The sequence below is a fragment of the Lactuca saligna genome, chromosome 2, assembly GCF_052625555.1.
Source record: "Lactuca saligna cultivar CGN05327 chromosome 2, ASM5262555v1, whole genome shotgun sequence".
NCBI lineage: Eukaryota > Viridiplantae > Streptophyta > Magnoliopsida > Asterales > Asteraceae > Lactuca > Lactuca saligna.
In genome coordinates, this window is record NC_136418.1 from 11,358,581 (window position 1) to 11,380,761 (window position 22,181).

The 22,181-nt window shown below is 37.1% G+C and overlaps 1 protein-coding gene and 1 long non-coding RNA gene across 2 annotated transcripts; both read right to left on the reverse strand.

The window, feature by feature from the left end:
* Positions 1 to 1,982: 1,982 nt before the first annotated feature.
* LOC145030693 (DHHA1 domain protein) lies at positions 1,983 to 4,356 on the reverse strand. The gene is made up of 8 exons (XM_078979092.1): positions 4,177 to 4,356; positions 3,882 to 4,075; positions 3,420 to 3,518; positions 2,922 to 3,261; positions 2,712 to 2,846; positions 2,542 to 2,624; positions 2,335 to 2,440; positions 1,983 to 2,262 (listed from the first exon to the last, which is right to left on the reverse strand). The coding sequence occupies exons 2-8, from the start codon at positions 4,019 to 4,021 to the stop codon at positions 2,152 to 2,154; spliced, it is 1,014 nt and encodes a 337-aa protein (XP_078835218.1). The 5' UTR covers positions 4,022 to 4,075; positions 4,177 to 4,356; the 3' UTR covers positions 1,983 to 2,151.
* A 15,084-nt stretch (positions 4,357 to 19,440) lies between these two features.
* Positions 19,441 to 21,930, reverse strand: LOC145030694 (uncharacterized). The gene is made up of 2 exons (XR_013676678.1): positions 20,028 to 21,930; positions 19,441 to 19,725 (listed from the first exon to the last, which is right to left on the reverse strand). It is a non-coding gene; the product is annotated as an uncharacterized LOC145030694 (long non-coding RNA).
* Positions 21,931 to 22,181: the final 251 nt, after the last annotated feature.

Genomic DNA, 22,181 nt, shown 5'->3' on the forward strand with positions numbered 1-22,181 from the left:
AAAAACAAACGGGTTAACCCGCCAACGCGTTTATATTTTTAATTAAAAAGATATATATTTTTTATTTTTAAGTGTATTTATATATCAAGTATTAATATTTAATAAGTATTATCTATGTTTGTATTAACTTTTTATTTGAACATGTTTCTACGAATGTTTTTGATTTTCATTTGGATTTTTAAAACTTATGTAGTTAACTGTCTAAAATTTGGATATATTTGCATCAACCATCAAAATTTTATTTATGTTTAATTGTCAATTTAATTTATGGAATCTGACCCACAAACCCAAATCTGACCCATGAACCCGCCAACCCGTGACCTGTATATTTAAATGGGTCGTGTTTGGGCTGGCGTATTTTGACCCGCCAACCCGCGACACGCCAACCCGAACACGACACGATTGTCAGGCCTACATTGCATTCTCGTTTCCTATACCAAATTCTAATTTTTGTATATGTTCCTTTTTCGGTCTCATTGCATACCAAGATTATTGTTTCTGTTTCAGTTACTTCTAATAACTCTTTGGCCATTTTCTAGCCTCCGCTTAAAGACTTTCATAATCAAGTTGAACATTATTGATGCTCCAACTTAAGAGGAGTTTTAAGATACAAGTAATATATGGTTTTATTAGTTCTTGATGTAGTTTTTATCTAATTTCTTGTGTAGGTAATCCTTTTGTATATAAATTATTGGTTAAACCTCACTATCAAATGCAATATATGATTTTCAGATTTCTAGTTTATTAACATGGTACGAAACACCATGTCCCTAAGTTCAACTTAACGAGGAAAAAAAAGGAAAACTGATGGAAGTGAGGAGAGAGTAAAAAAAATTGGTGCTCCTAAGTTTCATTAAATGAAAGAAGTTGAAAGAAATAAAAGGAAAACTTTCCCTCCTAACGTTCCTTCCAATCTGGAAGGATTTAAAGAAAAATTAACAAAATGTTTATCTTTCCTTTTAGTTCTCTCAAACTCGGAAACACAAAATACATTTTTATTGCACTTTCACTCATCTTTTCTCTCCTTTTCTTTTTTCTTCTTTGCTAAAATTGAGAACTAGACATTAGTCTTGACCTAGTCAACACCCTATTTGGCTGGCTCTGGAGTTACCTTTCGACTCCCGTTCTTGAAACCTTCAGCACAATAAAATGCTTGCCAAGTTGTTCTCTAGTTCCCCTTGTTTGCCTAGCCATGGTTGTCGACATCTGGCCAAAACCCTAGCACCCTCTGGCACCGACTTCGTTAGAGTTCCAAATTTGTTCTCCTAAAACCCTTTCTTCCCACTTGCTCGTCCTCAGATCTTGTCGTTGTCACTGGCTCCGGTTCTAGATCTCACTAGAAGTTTTGCATGAGTTCTTTTATCTTCTTTGCTTTCTTGTTTCCTATACCAGATTCCAACTCATATATATGATTCTGCTTCGATAACATTCCACATCAAGATTATTGTTTCAGTTGTAGTTGGTCCAAATCATTTTCTAACTTCCACTTCAAGACTCTCACAGTCTAGTCGAACATTATTGATGCTCCAACTTGAGAGGGAGTGTTAAGATATAAATAGTATATGGTTTTATTAGTTTTTGAAGTAGCTTTTATCTAGTTTCATGTTTATGTAATCATTTTGTATATAAATTGAGGGTTAAACCTCACTTTCAAATGCAAGATATAATTAACGTTAATACAACAAAAGTTGAATTTTTTTTCTCTGTTTAAAAAAATGGTGAAATAAGGTAGGATATGGACTTATTTTTTTTGCTTCCATATTGCATTTTTTCAAAAGATGTAAATACCCTCCGTATCATCGTCATCAAAAGTAACCTTAAAAAACATGTATCCTTCATTCCGAGCGTGATACATTCTATCCTAATAAAGGAATAAATACTACAAGGAAAAAAAAAAAAAAAAAAAAAAACTAGTCTACCTTCACAACAAAGGATCACTCCAACATACTACAAAAATGCTAAACATAATAAGCAATCTTGGGTAAGTTCAAATGATTATTTCGTTAGTAAAAACATATTTAATATTTTTTGTCCAATATAGATCAGTTTACATTAACTTACTACCATTAATTTAACATGTAAGATGATTCAAAACCACTAAAAATAAATAAAATACATTAATCTACCACCAATTTTTGTTAAGCTTGCTAACTATTTTTGCTTTACATCCCGAGAGTCATTAGATCCTACCTTCCATTGCTCAAATTCCCCACATTTTAGCATGAATGAACTTGCATTTCGATGGCCACCACCTCCATGTTTCTGCAAACATTAAAAAGAGTTTCAAAACTCACAATGTTCACAAATAAGGAATTGAATGAAGAAGAACAAAACCTGTGATATAACTGTTGTATCTTCATCTTCTATACTTCTTAGGCTTATTTTTAAAATTTCATCATCTTTGAGATCCGGTACTCTGTAGACCACTGCACCTATCCCCCTATACCAAAGTAAACAGGACAACAATTGTAATTCCTTTTTCCCACTTTCACTCTTGAAAGTAGCCCTAGAAATCTTGTCAATAATGGAGGTATGACAAACCTTAAGTTCTGATTCCGGCTTTTTTCAGCTAATTGGTGGCCAAGTTCACTTCTTAGATCGGAAACGGAATCAGCATTAACAGCCTGACAGGAATGGAATAGCATTAGTCATTAGAATCAAAATCGCTTTTTTATCTCTTCAAAACTTAAAGATTTATAAGTGAAATTTACCAGACAATGTCCAGATGCTCCATCATCAAGAACAATCTCATATGATTGCTCAAGAACCTCATTTATTAAAGTTTGCTTCTGTGATAAACTCTGCTTGCCATGATTTATAACATGTTCCAGATCCAAAGATAGCAACTACAAATAAAAAACCAATAGTAACTTTTAGTGTTTACAAAAATTTAAAATACATCCACATTTATAAAGATTTACCTGCTGAAATAACAAGGGGTTCAATGTTATGTTGAATTCAAAGTTCATATCTTTAAGACCACTGCTGAAAGCTTTGCTGTTGTCAAGACGCCACCTCCATAGATCTGCATCTTCAATATATTCAAATATCCTTCGAGAGCTTTCAAAATTATGAACACCCAATTCATGATTACTCAAACTGTTTCCATTTTTAAGAGCTAGGGTTTTTTCCTTGAAATAATCATAGGCAATGGTGGCCCCACTCCTTCCCATATCTATCACTTTTGTCACATTCTTATAGGAAAATTCACCTTCATCAAGCATCTTGAGTGCTGTTTTATGATGATCTAATATTATCACACTACATAAATTAAAACAAAAGACATGAATGATACAGAATTACAGACATAAGCATATGTCTAGACTGATAGATCTATCTTCATTACAACCTCATTTGCATTTTGACTTAATGTAGAAAAATGGACTTCATAGAGAAAGCCATAGAAATGAGAAACAAACCGGTCAACTTTGGGAAAGAGTTGCTGAACAAAACCCGGGGGTCCAACAAAATCAAGGAGATAAGCATCACTGATTTGATCAAGAGGAAGATCTTCGACTCTGATATGATTATTACAACTTGGGAAATTAGAACTAGAATAAGATAATAAATTAACTAAAGTCAGGCATAGTTTAGAAATATATCACTGGTTTTGAATCAAATTCAATTAATCACTAAAACCGTAAAAAATTTAACTTTGCAAAAAGTGTCATGTTGAGCTCTAGGTGCTAATAAGATGCAAAAAATGCTGCCGTCTTAGCCCAAATTACCCAAAATCAAACTTTTTGCAAATTTCAAACATTTTTTTTTGTTGATTTCAAACCTATGGCAACCAAATTAGAAATTGGAGCACAGTTGATTGCATCTTTTTCAGTTAGCCCCGTTGTTTTCTGTAAAGCAAGAAAAAGTAATTGAGAAATTACTTGATTGGGGAATAAACAGTGTTGGGAAAGAAGAGAGCTGGAACAGAGGAAGCAGTGAAGTAAATATGAGCTGCCAAAGCAGCAAATGCACCATCAGGACATGGATAATGGTAGAGCACTGCTGTTTGCTTCAACGCCATTCTATCGATAGATATTGTTCTCTTAACGTTTACAGTCACATAATCACAAGCAATCTGGATGTAACCAAGTAATCCAAAAGGATTAAATTAGAACTCACGTGTATGAAACATGATCAAACAATCGAAATTGAATAATAGTGTTGATTAAACGCTACCGTGAACGAAGAAGAGCTACGCCTGTAAGTTGAAATTCATTAGACGAACAATTTTAGGGTTTCAATTTTGAGATTATACAGTTGGGATTTGGGGCTGGAGATTAGGGCAAAGAAGAACCAGGGTTTGAATAGAAGTAATGACGTGTTACACACGTGGTGCACTTAGGATTTTTTTTTTGTTCTTTTCTTTTGAGAGTGAGATTTATAAACCGAACACTCATTTTCTATTTTTTTAGGCTTATGTTTTTTTTTAGGGTTTGGTCCCATCCAAACAAGGTAGGGATGTATGATGGTTAGTATTTTCCAAACTCTAAAGTGTTGTTTGTTTTTTCGAAACGAAAATGTTTTAAGTTTGCCGACCATCTCTGCAATCTTCTGTAACAGAATAGGTGGAACAAAAGACTGCAGCATTTAATAAAAAGTATGTTTGTTTTTTAACGCCTGCAGACTGATGCAATAAGTTAAAGTAAGGTGCGGAGAGGTTTGAAGCAGTTGGTTTAGTGTTGCGTCACGCAGCACACGCGCAACAGTTTTTAAGTCAGAAGTCTTCAGGAAAATAAACGGATGCGAAAGGCCAAGTGTTGTGTGTGTGCTGCGCGGCGTAACAATAAGTGGTTTTAAGTGATTTTTTAAAAAAAAACAAACAACACCTAAGTTTGAGAGTCTGTTTCGATAAATCATAGGAGACCGCTGGCAAAATAAAAAAAATACAAATAAATGTATAAAAGTGAAAGTTTTGTTATCGTGCTTATATTTGGAGTATCCATGCATAACATCTTTGCACATAAAAATCCATGATGAAAGATAAAATGTTCAATGTGTAGAAGAAAAGACCAATAGAATTTAAACATAAAGATAGCAAGGGTCAACCATGAATGAATACAAGTAGTGGACATAGATATAAAGTTGTTAAAAGCAGATACTAATTACACATGTTGTAATTAAAAAGAGAACACATTTAAGGTGAGAATTTACTAGAAAGCACTACCACTAAAAAGGGAGCTAGACCTACACTATGTCAATACTAGACAAATGCCTTGATTATAAGTCTCCATAGTTTCCTATATGAGCTCATGTTCTCATAAAGGGCTAACCTTCAAGTCTATGCCAACCTGTTCTCCTAGCACCCTTAATAGTAATCAACTCCACTCTTTACCAACAACAATCAATTGTCTCGTATGGACAACTAACCACTATAATCTTCATTCTATCAATTTGTTGATGATCGACACCACCCTAACGAATTCTTAATTAATGAGTTTGGTATCATATCCAACAAAGTTTTACCACAAATACTCTCATTTATGCTACCATTATCTGTAACGCCTGTGTTTCCAGGCTTGCCATTTTTAGCAATGTAATGGTCTAGATTAACCTTTGTAACCCGTTTTGAAATAATAGAAGTGTATTATTTGAGTATTATGTGTTTTGAGCTTAATTGCTTGATTATGTGATTTGATTAATTAAGAATACAAATAAGCATCAAAATTTAAGTGTAAAATAAACTTGATATCTTTAGATAATGTTGTAGTAGTTGAAACAAGGTTTCCGAAGATATAAAGAATGCCGAAATCCGAGTTATAACGAGGAAGTTATGACCTGTCGAAGTTTCGCGACAGAACCGGCAACGTTGAATAACGTAAAATGTGAAATTTACGTTAAAGCGATATTTAGCCTTAGTGATCTAAACGAGAATCGAATATCTCGTTGTTAGTATCAAAGCGATAAGAAGTTAGGCGAGAATGGACGTCAAACGAAGAAGTTATGAATTTATAATGAAAATTTCTGTCCCGGCCTATTAAAAATAAATAATAAAAATAAACTCAAAATTAGCCGACGGAGTCTAAACGAAAGTTGTAGAGCGTAGTCTCACCTTTCTGTGGATATAAAGAATGTCGAAAACGGAGTTCGCATGAAGAAGATATGAATTTCCGAAGTTTGATAAATAATTTGTATTTATTTTTTTAATCAAAAATCTGGCATTATCCGAAGGGGGAGTCAGCAGTCCGATCCGACTTACGCGCCGCGTACGTGAGTACGCCCCGCGTACTCCGAAGAGTGTCGACACTTCGGATGACGCATGCGCTTACGTTTCTGAGGCACGTACGCCCCGCGTACGAGAGGCTTCCAGCATCCTATAAATAGGATGCGAGGGGTCCGGGTTTAATTGCTAATTTCCTCTCGTTTTTGTGCCGAAGCTCTGCGGTTTTACCCCCGAAGCCATCCCGAAGCCCCGGTAATATTCCCGAGTCCCGAAGCGAGTCCCGTGATCCCGAAGATCCCGAGAAGTGCGGTTTCCGAGCCGAAGCTCTGCCCGCGAGAAGTTCGATTTTCGTAGAGATCTTCCAGATCTGCTGTGGATTACTACTTTTGCGAGTCGTAGTGCTGTCCGATCATCTTCTGATCAAGTGAGTGTATACTACCTTTCATAAACGCAATAATAATACAAGTATGGTTCGAGGGTATTAAGTTTATTGTCGTTTATACGTGTGAATGCGTTGTTACTTTCTCATAACGTATAATTATGAAGTATTTTATACGAGATACGTGTTATGTGTATATTTTGTTGTTATGTGTGTCAATGTATATTCACTTTCTTCTATCTTACAGATATGATTATTTCTATATGAAATACGTGTTATGTGTGTGCCTCATCTGTTATATGGAAAATGTATTGATCAAGCATGCTATACAGGTTTTGAAAATATGTATAAAAATGTATGTTTTTATCTACTAATATGTTGGGTAGAACATGGGTAGATAGTTGGTGTGTAATAAACAGATGAGAGGCCTCGTTGTTGTTTTGATCCAGTCATCTAGCGGAATTTAGATGACGACCACGGACTTTTCTAGACAGTCCAGTGGAACGCTAGCAGGCTCATAACCTGTAGGTGTTAATGAACTTGGGTGTTCATTCGATGTATTCCATCCCCCTCATGGTTGCTTTATTTGACTTATATTGCTGAGGAAACCCCGCAGCATGTGTTGTCACCCCGATGAAAATATTCTTAGATTAGGTCCCTTGTGTTAGTTGTTTTAGGGACATAAAGTGAGAATAACGGGAATGGGTAACTGGGTTATTGTTGGTTGATAATAATAAATTTAATTATTTATTGTGGGTTGAAAACCCTATATGCTCACCAGGCTCCCAAGCCTGGCCCACTTAGTTTTATTTGCATTACAGGAAGTGGCGGAAGGGCATGAGATGGACGAACCATCAAGTTGTTTTGTTTACAAGTCTGCATATGTTTATATTTGTTATATGACTTGTAATGTATTCGTTTATGCTTATTGGTCTGTATCGGAACATGACACCCCGAGTTTTGATTATAATGAAAATACATTTCTTTTATGAAATGCTTTGGTAAACATTGTTTTATCATGTTTTGTTTTTGGGAACAAATTCCGCAACTCTTTCAAATCAAAAGGATTTACTCTGAATTTATTTTAAAAGCATAAATGAAAATCGGTCTTTTCTGGCCGAGATTTTGGGGATGTCACAGTTGGTATCAGAGCATTAGTTTAAGCGAACTAGGAATTTTTAGGATTTCTAGACTTAAACTTAGAATGATAAGTGGAATTTTGAGATGCGTGTCTGTTATGTTTTAGACACGAGCACTAGTTTATTTTAGGAATGTTGCCTAAAATGCTTTATGTGCTAAATGTTGTATGTTGCCATATATGATATTATTTGTTCGGATCTATGGTCTGTTGCCGACCGGATCTAGAAACTTTATGTGTGTAGGATTCTAAGCGTACGTCTACGATATTAGAACTAGCATGTAAACGTTTCGGAGTGATAAGGATGATTTGAATATCTATCGTGAATAAGGATCTAATTTCACCTTATTCGGTGTGTAGATCAAAATGGTGAGAACAAGAAGTGGAGTTGGAAATGCTGATGAAAACAGGAATCAACCACCAGTGATTGAACAAAGACCTGTTGTAGCAGCAGCACCTGAGCCAATAACCATGGCTGGTGTACAATTGATGATTCAGACGATGTTGGATCGTCAGATGGATGAAACTAGACGGTTGCTTCAACAAAATCGTGAAGAACTGTCCATTCGTGTGGAAGAGCCTGAACTGAATGAAGGGCACTCAGAAGGTGGAAACTTTAGTGGGTCTGTTGGTCAAGCCAACCCACCGATAGTTAGACAAGACAACCGTGATGGAAGGAATGATGGAATGGGATGCAAGTACAAAGACTTTCTAACTTGCAAACCATCGACCTTCAATGGAAAGGAGGATCCGATTGGGGTTATGGATTGGATCTACGAAATGGAGCTAGCCTTCATGACGTGTGGCTGCAGGGGTGAGTTGCAAACTATCTATGCCGTGCGACAATTCCGAGGTGGAGCTGTTCGTTGGTGGAACACTGTAACAACGCAAATTTTCAAATAAATTTTTCATTTAAAATAAAGTAGTTTCATTCAACCAATAATATTTATTTCATGTTTCATATCAAATACATATATAAAATCCCCAAGATCTCAAATAGCAGCAGTGTGTATGCATCATGTCGGCGCCTTCCCACGGTCCTCGCTAGTACCTGAAACACATACATAACAACTTGTAAGCATAAATGCTTAGTGAGTTCCCCAGTATACCACTACACATATACGCCTTTCCAGGCCCGAACCTTACGGTCCACAGTACAACGCCTTCCGGCCCATAACATATTGTCTTCCGGCCTGTAACATTTTGCCTTCCGGCCCGTAACATATTGCCTTCCGGACCGTAACATATTGCCTTCCGGCCCACAAACATATGCAACACATAGTACAATTACTTAAACACATATAGCACATATATATCATATATCATACCTGACCTTTCTGTCACATAATACTTTGCCTTCCGGCCCATAGAACATACATAGCATGCATAGCAACTACCTTTTCAATTATAGCATATATATAACACATAACACATCCGACCTTCCGGTCACACATAGATACCCTTCCGGGTACAGTATAGTGAGAAGACTCACCTCGTAGTATGTAAACTATAAACTCTTGAAACCACTCGCACTCGGTCCGCCGATCTGCAGTCTCCCTATAATACCATATACCCTTATTAATAATCTTATCAAACAAGATAACTGACCCTACGAAATTACATGCAGGTCAACTCTGGTCAACGGTCAACTTGACCGGACTCGTCGAGTGCAAAGGCGACTCAATGAGTCTAGACGTCCTCCCCAACTTCCCTGTTGTTCCCCTTTCTACTCGTCGAGTATCCCTCCTGACTCGACGAGATCCTCGTGGAAGAATCGCGGGGCCACCCCGACTCCACTCGCCGAGTCTGAAGAACAACTCGACGAGTTCCAATGAATCCTCAAGCTACTCGCCGAGTCTGAAGAACAACTCGGCGAGTCCCAGTAAATCTTCAAGCTACTCGCCGAGTCTGATCATTGGACTCGGCGAGTCCATGCCATGCAGTCGATCATCTGCCTCCTGAAATACGCATGGTCCCGAGACATGCAATCATGGGACTTTCTGGACCTCTAAGCATCCTATTACTGGGGTATAAACGATTGGGTAACAACATAATAATCTATCTAATCCCCAAATGGGTCTCATAAACCCTAGATTCGTGCACACCACCAAAACAACAGAAATGGTCCGAGTATTACCTGAAAAACGTGTTCTCTGTGTCCCCAACCTTCAGAACTCAATCCTCTTGATCTTCCTTTGACCAAAACCTTGCCTCTTCTTGCCTAACAATCTCCTCAAGGTCCCAATAGCCTTCCCTTCTCCTCTAGTCGTCCACAGATGCTTAGGTTCTTCACAATCGGCCAAAAAAACGTACAATGACGGCCTAAGAGGCATTATATACGTTCCAAACTAAACGGCTAGGGTTTCTGCTGAACAGCGTCGACTCGCCGAGTCCATATCTGGACTCGTCGAGTCCAGTCGCGCATCTGCGACCAAGCCTGCGGTCCTACTCGGCGAGTCAGGCACCAACTCGCCGAGTCCCTTCCTAAAATGTCCCAAAAATAGTTTTAAAACAATACCTGAAATTCCGGGGCTGTTACAAACACTCTAGGGAAGACTTTGAGCCCTAAGGAGCCACTGCAATTGTCATGGGCAGAGTTCTTGGTGCAGTTTAAGCGCAAGTTCTGTTCGACTCAAAATCTGTTGGAGTTGGAGAACAAGTTCCTGACATTAACGAAAGGCAGTATGTCAGTTGATGAATATACCAACAACTTCACCGATAAGATGCAGTTTGCCTTGCGTATCGTTCCAAACGAGCTGACTAAGGTGGATCGGTATGCGAAGGGACTTCCATTGGAGTACGAGGTGCCAGTACGTCAGGCACTTACTCTAGAGGCAGCTATCTGGGCTGCCAAGTCTGTTGAGAACATGATAAAGGGGAGGACCACCAACAAGGTTGAGGTTGGTGAGAAGAGGAAGTTTGAGGGAACATCTGGTTCCGGTAAGAAAAGCAAATTTTCGAAATATGATTCGAAAAGGTTTGGTGGGGGAAAAGGAGGGGAAGCGAAGTGGTGTGAAAAGTGTAAGAAAAAACACTTCGGGAAATGTAGCGAGGATGTAACTTGCTACAAGTGTGGAAAGGTTGGACATTTTGCCAATGAATGTCCGAACAACAAAAGGATGTGTTTTGGTTGTAATGAAGAGGGGCACATTTTGAAAGACTGTCCGAAGAAGAAGGAGGCAGTTAAGCCCAACATTCCACCAAAGCCGAAGGCGAGAGCATTCCAGATGACATTGGAAGCTGCTAAGGATGAAGCTGATGTCGCTTCAGGTACCTTTCTCGTTAACAATTTGCCTGCCCAAATTTTATTTGATTATGGAGCCAACTACTCCTTTATATCGCATGAATTTGGTAGAAAACTAGCTTTGCCTGTTGATAGACTAGATAATGCTTTATTAGTCGAAGTTGCTAGTGGCAAGTTTGTACCTGTTAGCCATCGCATGAAAAACATCTTAATCGACCTTAATGGGAATAAGTTCCGCAATGAATTATTGCCTATCGAACTTAATGGTTTCGACATCGTGTTGGGAATGGATTGGCTCAGCGACAATGATGCCAAAATTTTGTGCAAGAAAAAAATAGTGAAGGTAAACCCGCCTGGAAAGGAATCGTTTATGGTGTATGGGGACAAACGCCGAGTGAATTCTGGAATCATTTCCCTAATGAAAGCCAGAAAGTGTTTGACCAAGGGATGTACATCATATTTAGCATTCGTGATTGATGCTAAGAAGGAGAAGAAGGTGATGCAGAGTATTCCTGTGGTGTGTGATTATCCGGAAGTATTTCCCGAAGATCTTCCTGGATTACCACCTGATCGACAAGTGGAATTCCGTATTGACTTGTTACCAGGAACCACGCCAATAGCAAAAGCACCTTATCGATTAGCACCAACGGAGATGAAGGAGCTGATGATGCAACTTCAAGAGTTGTTGGACAAAGGTTTCATTAGACCCAGTTCATCACCCTGGGGAGCTCCGGTGTTATTCGTGAAGAAGAAAGATGGAAGTATGAGAATGTGCATTGATTACAGAGAGCTGAACAAGGCAACAATAAAGAATAGATATCCGTTGCCAAGGATTGATGACCTATTTGATCAATTGCAAGGTTCGAGCTATTTCTCGAAGATCGATCTAAGGTCAGGATATCATCAGCTGAAAGTAAGAGAGCAGGATATAGAGAAGACTGCATTCAGAACTAGATATGGACACTACGAGTTCTTGGTTATGTCGTTTGGACTAACCAATGCTCCGGCAGCATTCATGGATTTAATGAATAGGGTTTGTAATCCGTTCCTTGATAAATCCGTGATAGTGTTCATCGACGACATTCTGATTTACTCGAAAAGCCAGGAGGAGCATGGTAGACACTTGCGAGAAGTGTTAGAAGTTTTGAAGAAGGAGAAGCTGTATGCTAAGTTCTCCAAATGTGATTTTTGGATTCGAGAAGTCCAATTCTTGGGTCACGTGGTCAACCAAGAAGGGATAATGGTTGATCCAGCAAAGATTGAAGCTGTAATGAAGTGGGAACAACCGAAAAGTCCCACGGAGATCCGAAGCTTTTTAGGATTAGTCGGATAATACCGAAGGTTTATCCAAGGCTTTTCTTCGATCGCTAGTCCGTTGACAGCTTTGACCCACAAAGGAGCTACTTATGCTTGGAGTGAGAAGCATAAAGAAGCATTCGAGAAGCTAAAGAAGAAACTATGCGAGGCACCGATACTTTCTCTACCCGATGGAGTTGAAGACTTTGCTGTTTATAGCGATGCGTCTGGGGTTGGGTTGGGTTGTGTTTTAACCCAAAGAGAAAAGGTGATAGCATATGCGTCTCGACAACTGAAAGGGCATGAAAAGAACTACCCGACTCATGATTTGGAGTTGGCAGCTGTAGTTTTCACTCTGAAGATATGGAGGCATTACCTCTATGACACTAAGTGCAAACTTTTCACTGATCATAAGAGTCTCCAATATCTCTTTAATCAGAAGGAACTGAATATGAGGCAACGACGCTGGCTGGAATTACTCAAGGACTACGACTGTGAGATACTTTACCATCTCGGTAAAGCTAATGTTGTTGCTGATGCTCTCAGTCGGAAAGTCAATCTTGAAAGGAAAAGGCCGAGAGCGTTGAGAATTGAAGTTGTCTCGACCATTGTGGAAAGTATAAAGAAAGCTCAAGAGGAAGCTTCTGAAAAGAATGACCGAAAGGAGGAACGTTTGGGCAAAACGTTGGTGTTCGGTGTAAATAGTCATGGACTGAAGGTGTTCCAAGATCGGATTTGGATACCTAAGACAGGAGGAATCAGAGATCTTCTGATGGAAGAAGCTCACAAGACCATGTACTCGATTCATCCCGGTAGCACTAAAATGTATAGGGACCTGAAACCCTACTACTAGTGGCCGACGATGAAGCTTGATGTTGCAAAGTATGTGGCTGAGTGTGTGACTTGTGCGAGAGTCAAGACACAACACCAGAAACCGTATGGGAGTTTAGAACCTTTACCTGTGCCTATGGGTAAGTGGGAAGACATTGCTATGGATTTTGTCACTAAACTACCCAGAACAAAGAATGGTCACGACATGATTTGGGTGGTCGTTGATCGATTCACTAAGAGTGCGCATTTCATAGCATCCAGGGAGAAATGGTCTATGGAAAAGCTTGCGAATTCTTATGTGAAGGAAATTGTGAGACTTCACGGTGTTCCGCTAACAATTGTGTCGGATCGTGATAGTCGTTTCACCTCAAGGTTTTGGAAATGTCTACAAGAGGAAATGGGTACCAAGTTATGTTTAAGTACAGCTTACCATCCGCAGACTGAAGGTCAGAGTGAAAGAACGATACAAACACTTGAAGATATGCTGAGAGCATGTACCTTGGAGTTCCTAGGTAATTGGGATGAACATTTACCGTTGGTAGAATTTTCCTATAACAATAGTTTTCACTCGAGCATTAAGATGGCACCTTACCAAGCTTTGTATGGACAAAAGTGTCGTACGCCGTCTTGTTGGCTTGAGGCTGGGGAAAAGCAGTTTATGGGACCGGAGATGGTTCATCAAACTGCTGAAAAGTTGAAAATAATTAGGGAAAGAATGTTAGCAGCTCAGGATCGTCAAAAGAGCTATGCTGACAAGAAGCGAAGACCGATGACTTTTGAAGTTGGGGATTCGGTTTTGCTTAAAGTCTCGCCGTGGAAGGGACTTATAAGATTTGGTAAAAGGGGAAAGTTGAGTCCAAGGTTTATTGGACCGTTTAAAGTTCTTCAAATGATTGGGAACCAAGCTTACAAGCTCGAATTACCCGAAGAACTGAATGGAATTCACAACACTTTTCATGTGTGTTATTTGAGAAAGTTCACAGGAGAAGTTCCCGGCATGATTCCACTTTCGGAGTTGAGAATTGATGAGAACAAAAGGTTGATTGAAGAACCAGAGGCAATCGTTGACCGAAAGACTAAGAAGTTGCGACGCAAGATGGTCGAGTTAGTTCTTGTCCGATGGAAACACACGAATGGGCCGAATCTCACCTGGGAGACGGAGAATGACATGAGGAGTCGCTATCCGCATTTGTTTGTTGATGTGTGATTCCGGGGACGGAATCATTCTAAGGTGGAGAGAATTGTAACGCCTGTGTTTCCAGGCTAGCCATTTTTAGCAATGTAATGGTCTAGGTTAACCTTTGTAACCCGTTTTGAAATAATAGAAGTGTATTATTTGAATATTATGTGTTTTGTGCTTAATTGCTTAATTATGTGATTTGATTAATTAAGAATAAAAATAAGCGTCAAAATTTAAGTTTAAAATAAACTTGATATCTTTAGATAATGTTGTAGTAGTTGAAACAAGGTTTCCGAAGATATAAAGAATGCCGAAATCCGAGTTATAACGAGGAAGTTATGACCTGTCGAAGTTTCGCGACAGAACCGGCAACGTTGAATAACGTAAAATGTGAAATTTACGTTAAAGCGATATTTAGCCTTAGTGATCTAAACGAGAATCGAATATCTCGTTGTTAGTATCAAAGCGATAAGAAGTTAGGCGAGAATGGACGTCAAACGAAGAAGTTATGAATTTATAATGAAAATTTCTGTCCCGGCCTATTAAAAATAAATAATAAAAATAAACTCAAAATTAGCCGACGGAGTCTAAACGAAAGTTGTAGAGCGTAGTCTCACCTTTCTGTGGATATAAAGAATGTCGAAAACGGAGTTCGCATGAAGAAGATATGAATTTCCGAAGTTTGATAAATAATTTGTATTTATTTTTTTAATCAAAAATCCGGCATTATCCGAAGGGGGAGTCAGCAGTCCGATCCGACTTACGCCCCGCGTACTCCGAAGAGTGTCGACACTTCGGATGACGCATGCGCTTACGTTTCTGAGGCACGTACGCCCCGCGTACGAGAGGCTTCCAGCATCCTATAAATAGGATGCGAGGGGTCCGGGTTTAATTGCTAATTTCCTCTCGTTTTTGTGCCGAAGCTCTGCGGTTTTACCCCCGAAGCCATCCCGAAGCCCCGGTAATATTCCCGAGTCCCGAAGCGAGTCCCGTGATCCCGAAGATCCCGAGAAGTGCGGTTTCCGAGCCGAAGCTCTGCCCGCGAGAAGTTCGATTTTCGTAGAGATCTTCCAGATCTGCTGTGGATTACTACTTTTGCGAGTCGTAGTGCTATCCGATCATCTTCTGATCAAGTGAGTGTATACTACCTTTCATAAACGCAATAATAATACAAGTATGGTTCGAGGGTATTAAGTTTATTGTCGTTTATACGTGTGAATGCGTTGTTACTTTCTCATAACGTATAATTATAAAGTATTTTATACGAGATACGTGTTATGTGTATATTTTGTTGTTATGTGTGTCAATGTATATTCACTTTCTTCTATCTTACAGATATGATTATTTCTATATGAAATACGTGTTATGTGTGTGCCTCATCTGTTATATGGAAAATGTATTGATCAAGCATGCTATACAGGTTTTGAAAATATGTATAAAAATGTATGTTTTTATCTACTAATATGTTGGGTAGAACATGGGTAGATAGTTGGTGTGTAATAAACAGATGAGAGGCCTCGTTGTTGTTTTGATCCAGTCATCTAGCGGAATTTAGATGACGACCACAGACTTTTCTAGACAGTCCAGTGGAACGCTAGCAGGCTCATAACCTGTAGGTGTTAATGAACTTGGGTGTTCATTCGATGTATTCCATCCCCCTCATGGTTGCCTTATTTGACTTATATTGCTGAGGAAACCCCGCAGCATGTGTTGTCACCCCGATGAAAATATTCTTAGATTAGGTCCCTTGTGTTAGTTGTTTTAGGGACATAAAGTGAGAATAACGGGAATGGGTAACTGGGTTATTGTTGGTTGATAATAATAAATTTAATTATTTATTGTGGGTTGAAAACCCTATATGCTCACCAGGCTCCCAAGCCTGGCCCACTCAGTTTTATTTGCATTACAGGAAGTGGCGGAAGGGCATGAGATGGACGAACCATCAAGTTGTTTTGTTTACAAGTCTGCATATGTTTATATTTGTTATATGACTTGTAATGTATTCGTTTATGCTTATTGGTCTGTATCGGAACATGACACCCCGAGTTTTGATTATAATGAAAATACATTTCTTTTATGAAATGCTTTGGTAAACATTGTTTTATCATGTTTTGTTTTTGGGAACAAATTCCGCAACTCTTTCAAATCAAAAGGATTTACTCTGAATTTATTTTAAAAGCATAAATGAAAATCGGTCTTTTCTGGCCGAGATTTTAGGGATGTCACATTATCTTTCTTTCATGTTCCTTCTTAATTAACCAACATTTAGATCCATACAACAAAGTTGACATTATGGCCGCCCTATAAATTTTCCCTTTACTTTAAGCGGCACCTTCTTGTCACACAAAACTCTAGGCACAACCACACGATAATAGGGATTTAGTCCGGTTTAATGGCTTTATCTCTCCCATCCTTCTTAATACCCTCTTCACTTCCTCACTATCAATCTGTATGATGGGACAATCATTAGTCGTCCGACTCGGCCCAACAATGCACTCAATAGTCTTATCTCCACCTATAAATGTTTGACAAAATTGCAAGAATGGCCCCTGTGGTATGTCCAAAAAATGCTACTTTGGGTCAAACAGGTTTGGACTAGCATCAATAGTCCAAAAGTTTTCATTTTCCTGCGGTTATGGTCCAAAACACTTTAAAAAATCTAAAAATGACGGATTTGCCCTTTTCCACTTGTTTTTTGCTTTTCTTTTTGTTATTTAATTATTTTCTAACTAAAAAATATATAAAAAAGAAAATATTTCTCTCTCACTCTCTCTTTATCTTTTTTTTTTCTCTCTCTCTCTCTTATACACACACACACACACACTTTCTCTCTCTATATATCTTCTCCCCTCTCTCTCTCTCTCTCTCGTTTCTTGCTTACCACCGGCCAAGAAGAATAAATCAGTGGTTGTCACCGGCCTAGGCTGCCCCTCCTCCTCCCACCGGTCAAGTAGCACCACCTCAAATACCCGCTTTTGATCGTTGTTGCCATTCATTTAAACCTCCACAGCCGACGACGAGAAAAAGGAGATCGAGATATGAAAGTTAGGGTTTCTTGGCGGCTAGGGTTTTCAGATGGGGCGTTTAACGGCTAGAAATCGAGGGGAAGGCACCTTGGGTCGATTTTCCAAGCAAGGGGTGAAGGGATGTGTGTTTGGTGGTGCTACAGGACCGAAGGGAGGCTGTGAGGGGTTCCGAAGGTGGTGGTTGGCAGCCTCCAACGGTTTATAGATAGGAGCTAGGGTGGTGGTTGTTTTGGTAGAGGAATACGAAGTCGGTGGATGGACCCATATCGATTTGTCTTCTCCGACGAGAAAAATGTGTCATTGTAACCCAACATCGATTCCGATAACGACACCACCCCTGGAAACCCTAGCAACGTCAATCTACGTTACACCTCCCAACCACCGCCTGCCCCTTGTTGTCATCGTCGACTTGTGACGCAAGAATCACCATTGTTCCCCATACATTGATCGTAACTCTAAGCCAGGTCATATTTTGTTCTCTATAGTAATCTGCAAGAAATGAAGAGATGAAGAAGCTTAATCCTTTTTCGATTTGACAAAACACATTTTTGCCCTTCTGTTAGGTTTGATTATAGAGTAGGTAGTCGATTTTGGTTCTTCAGAATAATTATACCACTCTCTTCATCCCTAAATTTCAGATCTTCAGAATAATCAATTTTGGGTTTGAATGTAAAGGAGGTAGTCGGATATCGGTGCTTAACTGGAAACCTCTTTGGATTCAATCATTTTTTGTGTATTTGGATTTAATTTGTAGGTTTTTCTTGACAAAAACAAACCTCTTATCAAATGGGTTTCTGGATTTGATTTGGTTCTGAAAATGTATGTGTTTGTTGGGTTAAGGTTTTATTATTTAATGAGTTTCATGATTTTTGTTTCTACGATATAGAAGGATGATGGATTTATGTTTCTTGACAAAAATTAAAACACCATAAACATGCTTTTTAAATGTATTTCTTTGGAATTGAAACAAAAATGATGATAGAGAGAGAGAGAGAGAGAGAGAGAGAGAGAGAGAGAGAGAGAGAGAGAGAGAGAGAGAGAGAGAGAGAGAGAGAAATATTTTCTTATATTTTTTAGTTAGAAAATAATTAAATAACAAAAAGAAAAAGCAAAAAAATAAATGGAAAATGGAAAATCCATTATTTTTAGATTTTTTAAATTGTTTTGAATCAAAATTAGAGCAAAATGAAAACTTTTGGACTATTGGTGCTCGTCCAAATTTGTTTTGCCAAAAGTAGCATTTTTGGACATACCACAAGGACCATTCTTGCAATTTTGTCTAAATGTTTAATAGCAACCAATTTTTATACTTTTTTTTACAACCTACATATTTGAAAACGAATATGTCCAAAAATAGAACCGAATTTGAAAAAAAAAAACTTTGAAAAAGTAAAATCTAAATAAGGATATACATAAAATCAAATATATAAAAATAGTAATTTTGTAAAAAAAAACAATTTTGTAAAAAACATATTTGTAAAAGAAGTTTGACAAAATTATTGCTCAAAACAAACTAAGTTTAGAAAACATATAAAAATAAAATTGAAAATTTAACTTTGGCCTAAATTTGGGGAAAAAATATTAAAAAAAAAGGATAAAAATGAAAATTTTAAAAGATAGGGGGGGGGGGGGGGGGGTTACCACGGGTGCGAATTCAAAAAATAATAAAAAACATTTTTGTAATTTGTTTTCATGGTCATTTCTATCTATTTGAACACTACAATGACCAAAGATATCTATATAATGTGATTATAAAAATGTAATTTTGGGAACAATATCAAATATTTGGTAAACTAGGTTACAATCCGTGGTAACCACGGGTAAAATATTTATAAAAGATTTAAGCTATTAATAAGCAATAAAATTTAATTTATATGATAAATGATTTATACGATCATATTATAATTAAATGAGCAATGAAAATTTTAGATGGATTTCTAAATAATTAGATATTTTACATGAGTAAATAACAATAAGTTTTTTCTTCTAATTATAACACAATAAACACACACTTGTGTCGAGGAATTAACAATACAAATTAATATCAAATCAGCAAGCCTAATTCATTACAACCACATTTTTTATAGTAGGAATTGCAATAACAAGGGGCAAAGAACTATAATTAGCAACAATTAAATGGAGTATCAACATCGGGGGCATTTAAATCGAAGCACAAACAACTTAAATTACATAGTTAATACGAACAATTTTATTCACATGGAAAATAGAAACCGTTTAGCAACGATTGTCAACAAACGTAAAAATTGAAACTTTTCAATTAATATTTTTTAGGTTTTAGAAACATACACCTATAAATATGAAAAGTAGCTTTAAACATCCACCCAATGTTTTGTATATAACGTAGACAAAGAGATGCATCCAGCCAATTTCTAAATCCCACGAGATATTAGTGCTTTAAGCCACTAACTCTCATCCGTCCACACTCTAATACATAATTCATAAACAATCCTCTGTGAAAAAATCCATTTCCATGTCATTAGAAACATATAATTAGTTATAAATCTTAAGATTTGAAGATATACAACACACATTCATAATTTGAAATCGTGATGACTAATCAAATATTTGTCAAAATTTTATTAATTTACAAAGATAGAAGCTTTGTGTAAACTTAATTGGTAAGCACTCCTTATTTCTCCAAATGCACACCTTGTTAAAAAGGAGTAAGCACATAGTCCAATTAAACTGAAAAAGCTTTCTTGAAAAAAATCAAGCTCTAGGAAAAAAAAAAGTTAGAAAAAGTCCAAAATACCCCTTAAAATTTTTATTGCACCAAAACTTCAAAGCATTGACCAACTTCTTTTCTCCTGCCATCCATAATCAAGAATGTTCATACTGATTTGAAAAAAAGCAATAAACAAAAAAGACCATAATGCCCTTTGTTTATTTTTAGAAAGTTTGCAAGTTGATTTTTTTATTCACCATATTTGCAATAACAAAAAATAAGGGCAGTGATTAGTCTATAATATTTCAATATGTTGCAATAACAAAAAATAAATCATTATTGGCGATGGATTCATATGTTGTCATCACATTAGCACATTAAATTTGATGGCAAAAACCTCCTAAAATTACAAATTGAAAAACACAATCACACCGAAAACATGAAAAAAAGAGAGAAAAAAATAATATTTACATCAAAAAACAATTTTAATGGTTGATCTTTCTTACCGTATACTAAATGTAGGATACATCTGGAAACCAACTATGTAATCCACTTTGTTCAAAACAAAATTAGAAAACTATAAAAATTCATAAAAATAACGACAACATGTTTAACAAAGCACAAATACAACAAAAACCTAGAAAACATGACTTATTGGTAATTCAAAACATCCCTAAGGAAAGTTTTTACAGAAGAAGCATATTTCAATAAAAAAGTTTACACTACAAATGGATTTTTTGATTTCTCCTTAGCTATACATCTCAGTACCTAAAAATAAGTAGGTTTAAAAAAATATATCATTTTCAAAAAAGAGATTCATTGTTGTGCTTTTTCAATCAAACAAAGAAACCTCATTACAAACCTCATGTTCCAGTTCAATATCTTGAAAGTCAAAAACATTAAATTATGCTCTTATTTTTCTTTTCTTGATTCAAACAAATAAACCTAATGGAGATGTTAAATATCGTAAGTGTGTTTGACTACCACCAAATCACGATTCAACAATAAATTTTGTCTAAAAAGGTCTACAAATCAAAAGAATATATACTTATTTCGAAAACCATAAATTCAAAAAAGAAATCATAAACTGATAAACATTGTTCACAAGAAAAAACACATCCATTGTAAAAGTAGGCATTTCAATTCCAAATGTCTGAGTTTGTTTCAAATTCAAAATACATTTCAATTCCAATTCATACGGCAAATAAGAAAGCAATAGAGGGTTGAAGCTTTAAACATTAAAGTCTAATTGATGGTTCTCTTAGGCATTTTATCGAGCACGTGGTAGGTGAAACAAATATTTCAAGCTAACCATGTAAAAGAACTCAACAATTAACATATCCAAAAAAACAGAAAAATATGAATACTGTATAGAGGAAGAAGAAAAAGTGTGATAACTAACCTCAGATCAATATGAAGAAGAGCATAATATTTGCCACAAACCAAAATAAGAAAACAAAATAAATAAAGAACGTGAATTGGTGAAAGAGTAAGAACCCGAGATGATGATTTCCTGATTACTCCTGCTCAAAAAATAAGTAAACAAACACTCGGATAACTTTTTTTCTCGTGAAAGAGAGGACAAATCTACCATTCTCCTCTTCCGTGTTTCTCTCTGTTTACTTCCTTCCGTTACACATGCTTTTTAACGGCGCCTTTCGTGTGGTTCTCTCGTAGTGCCGGTAGTGATGTGGTGCAACGCATGTAGTGATTGAGGGCATGGAATAACAATTGTGGTGGAGGTTGTGAGAGTCGATTGTCTCTTTAGTTCATACTCAGATTTTAGGATTTGTGGTAGAGATAAGGGAAAGAAGGGCTATGGAGAGAGATTAGGGCCGAGATTAGTGGATGGGTTAAGGAAACCATCTACTGATTCAATTAAGAAAAATGAAATTGCCGGATTTACAGGAGGTGAAGCAAATTAGGGGCAAAATTGGTATTTTATTTTGACAGAATTGAGTGTTTTTAAGAGGACATGTATGTGAGTGGTTTTGTTTATTAGATAGGTAGAGGTAGATGTTAATGTATATAATAAAGGTAATGAATATCAAATGGACTTGGATATTCTTTCTTTCAATTTGCATTCAAATCCAAAGGAACAAAAGAAAGGATTTAACATATTTTACTTTCTAGGATCGTTCACTCCTTGTTTAATATAACAAAAAATTGTTTGGTTTACGTATAAAAAACTTCACCATATGAATCGAAAAAACGCAAAATATGTTGAATTTTCAAGTGATA

Bases quoted from the DNA above. Each gene is read 5' to 3' on its own strand.
- LOC145030693 (XM_078979092.1), bottom strand. From the start codon at position 4,021: ATGGCGTTGAAGCAAACAGCAGTGCTCTACCATTATCCATGTCCTGAT. The intron at 3,519-3,881 runs GTAATTTCTCAA...TAATCATATCAG, and splicing joins ACTGTTTATTCCCCAATCAA to AGTCGAAGATCTTCCTCTTG. The intron at 2,441-2,541 runs GTTTGTCATACC...ACTTTGGTATAG, and splicing joins AGCCGGAATCAGAACTTAAG to GGGGATAGGTGCAGTGGTCT.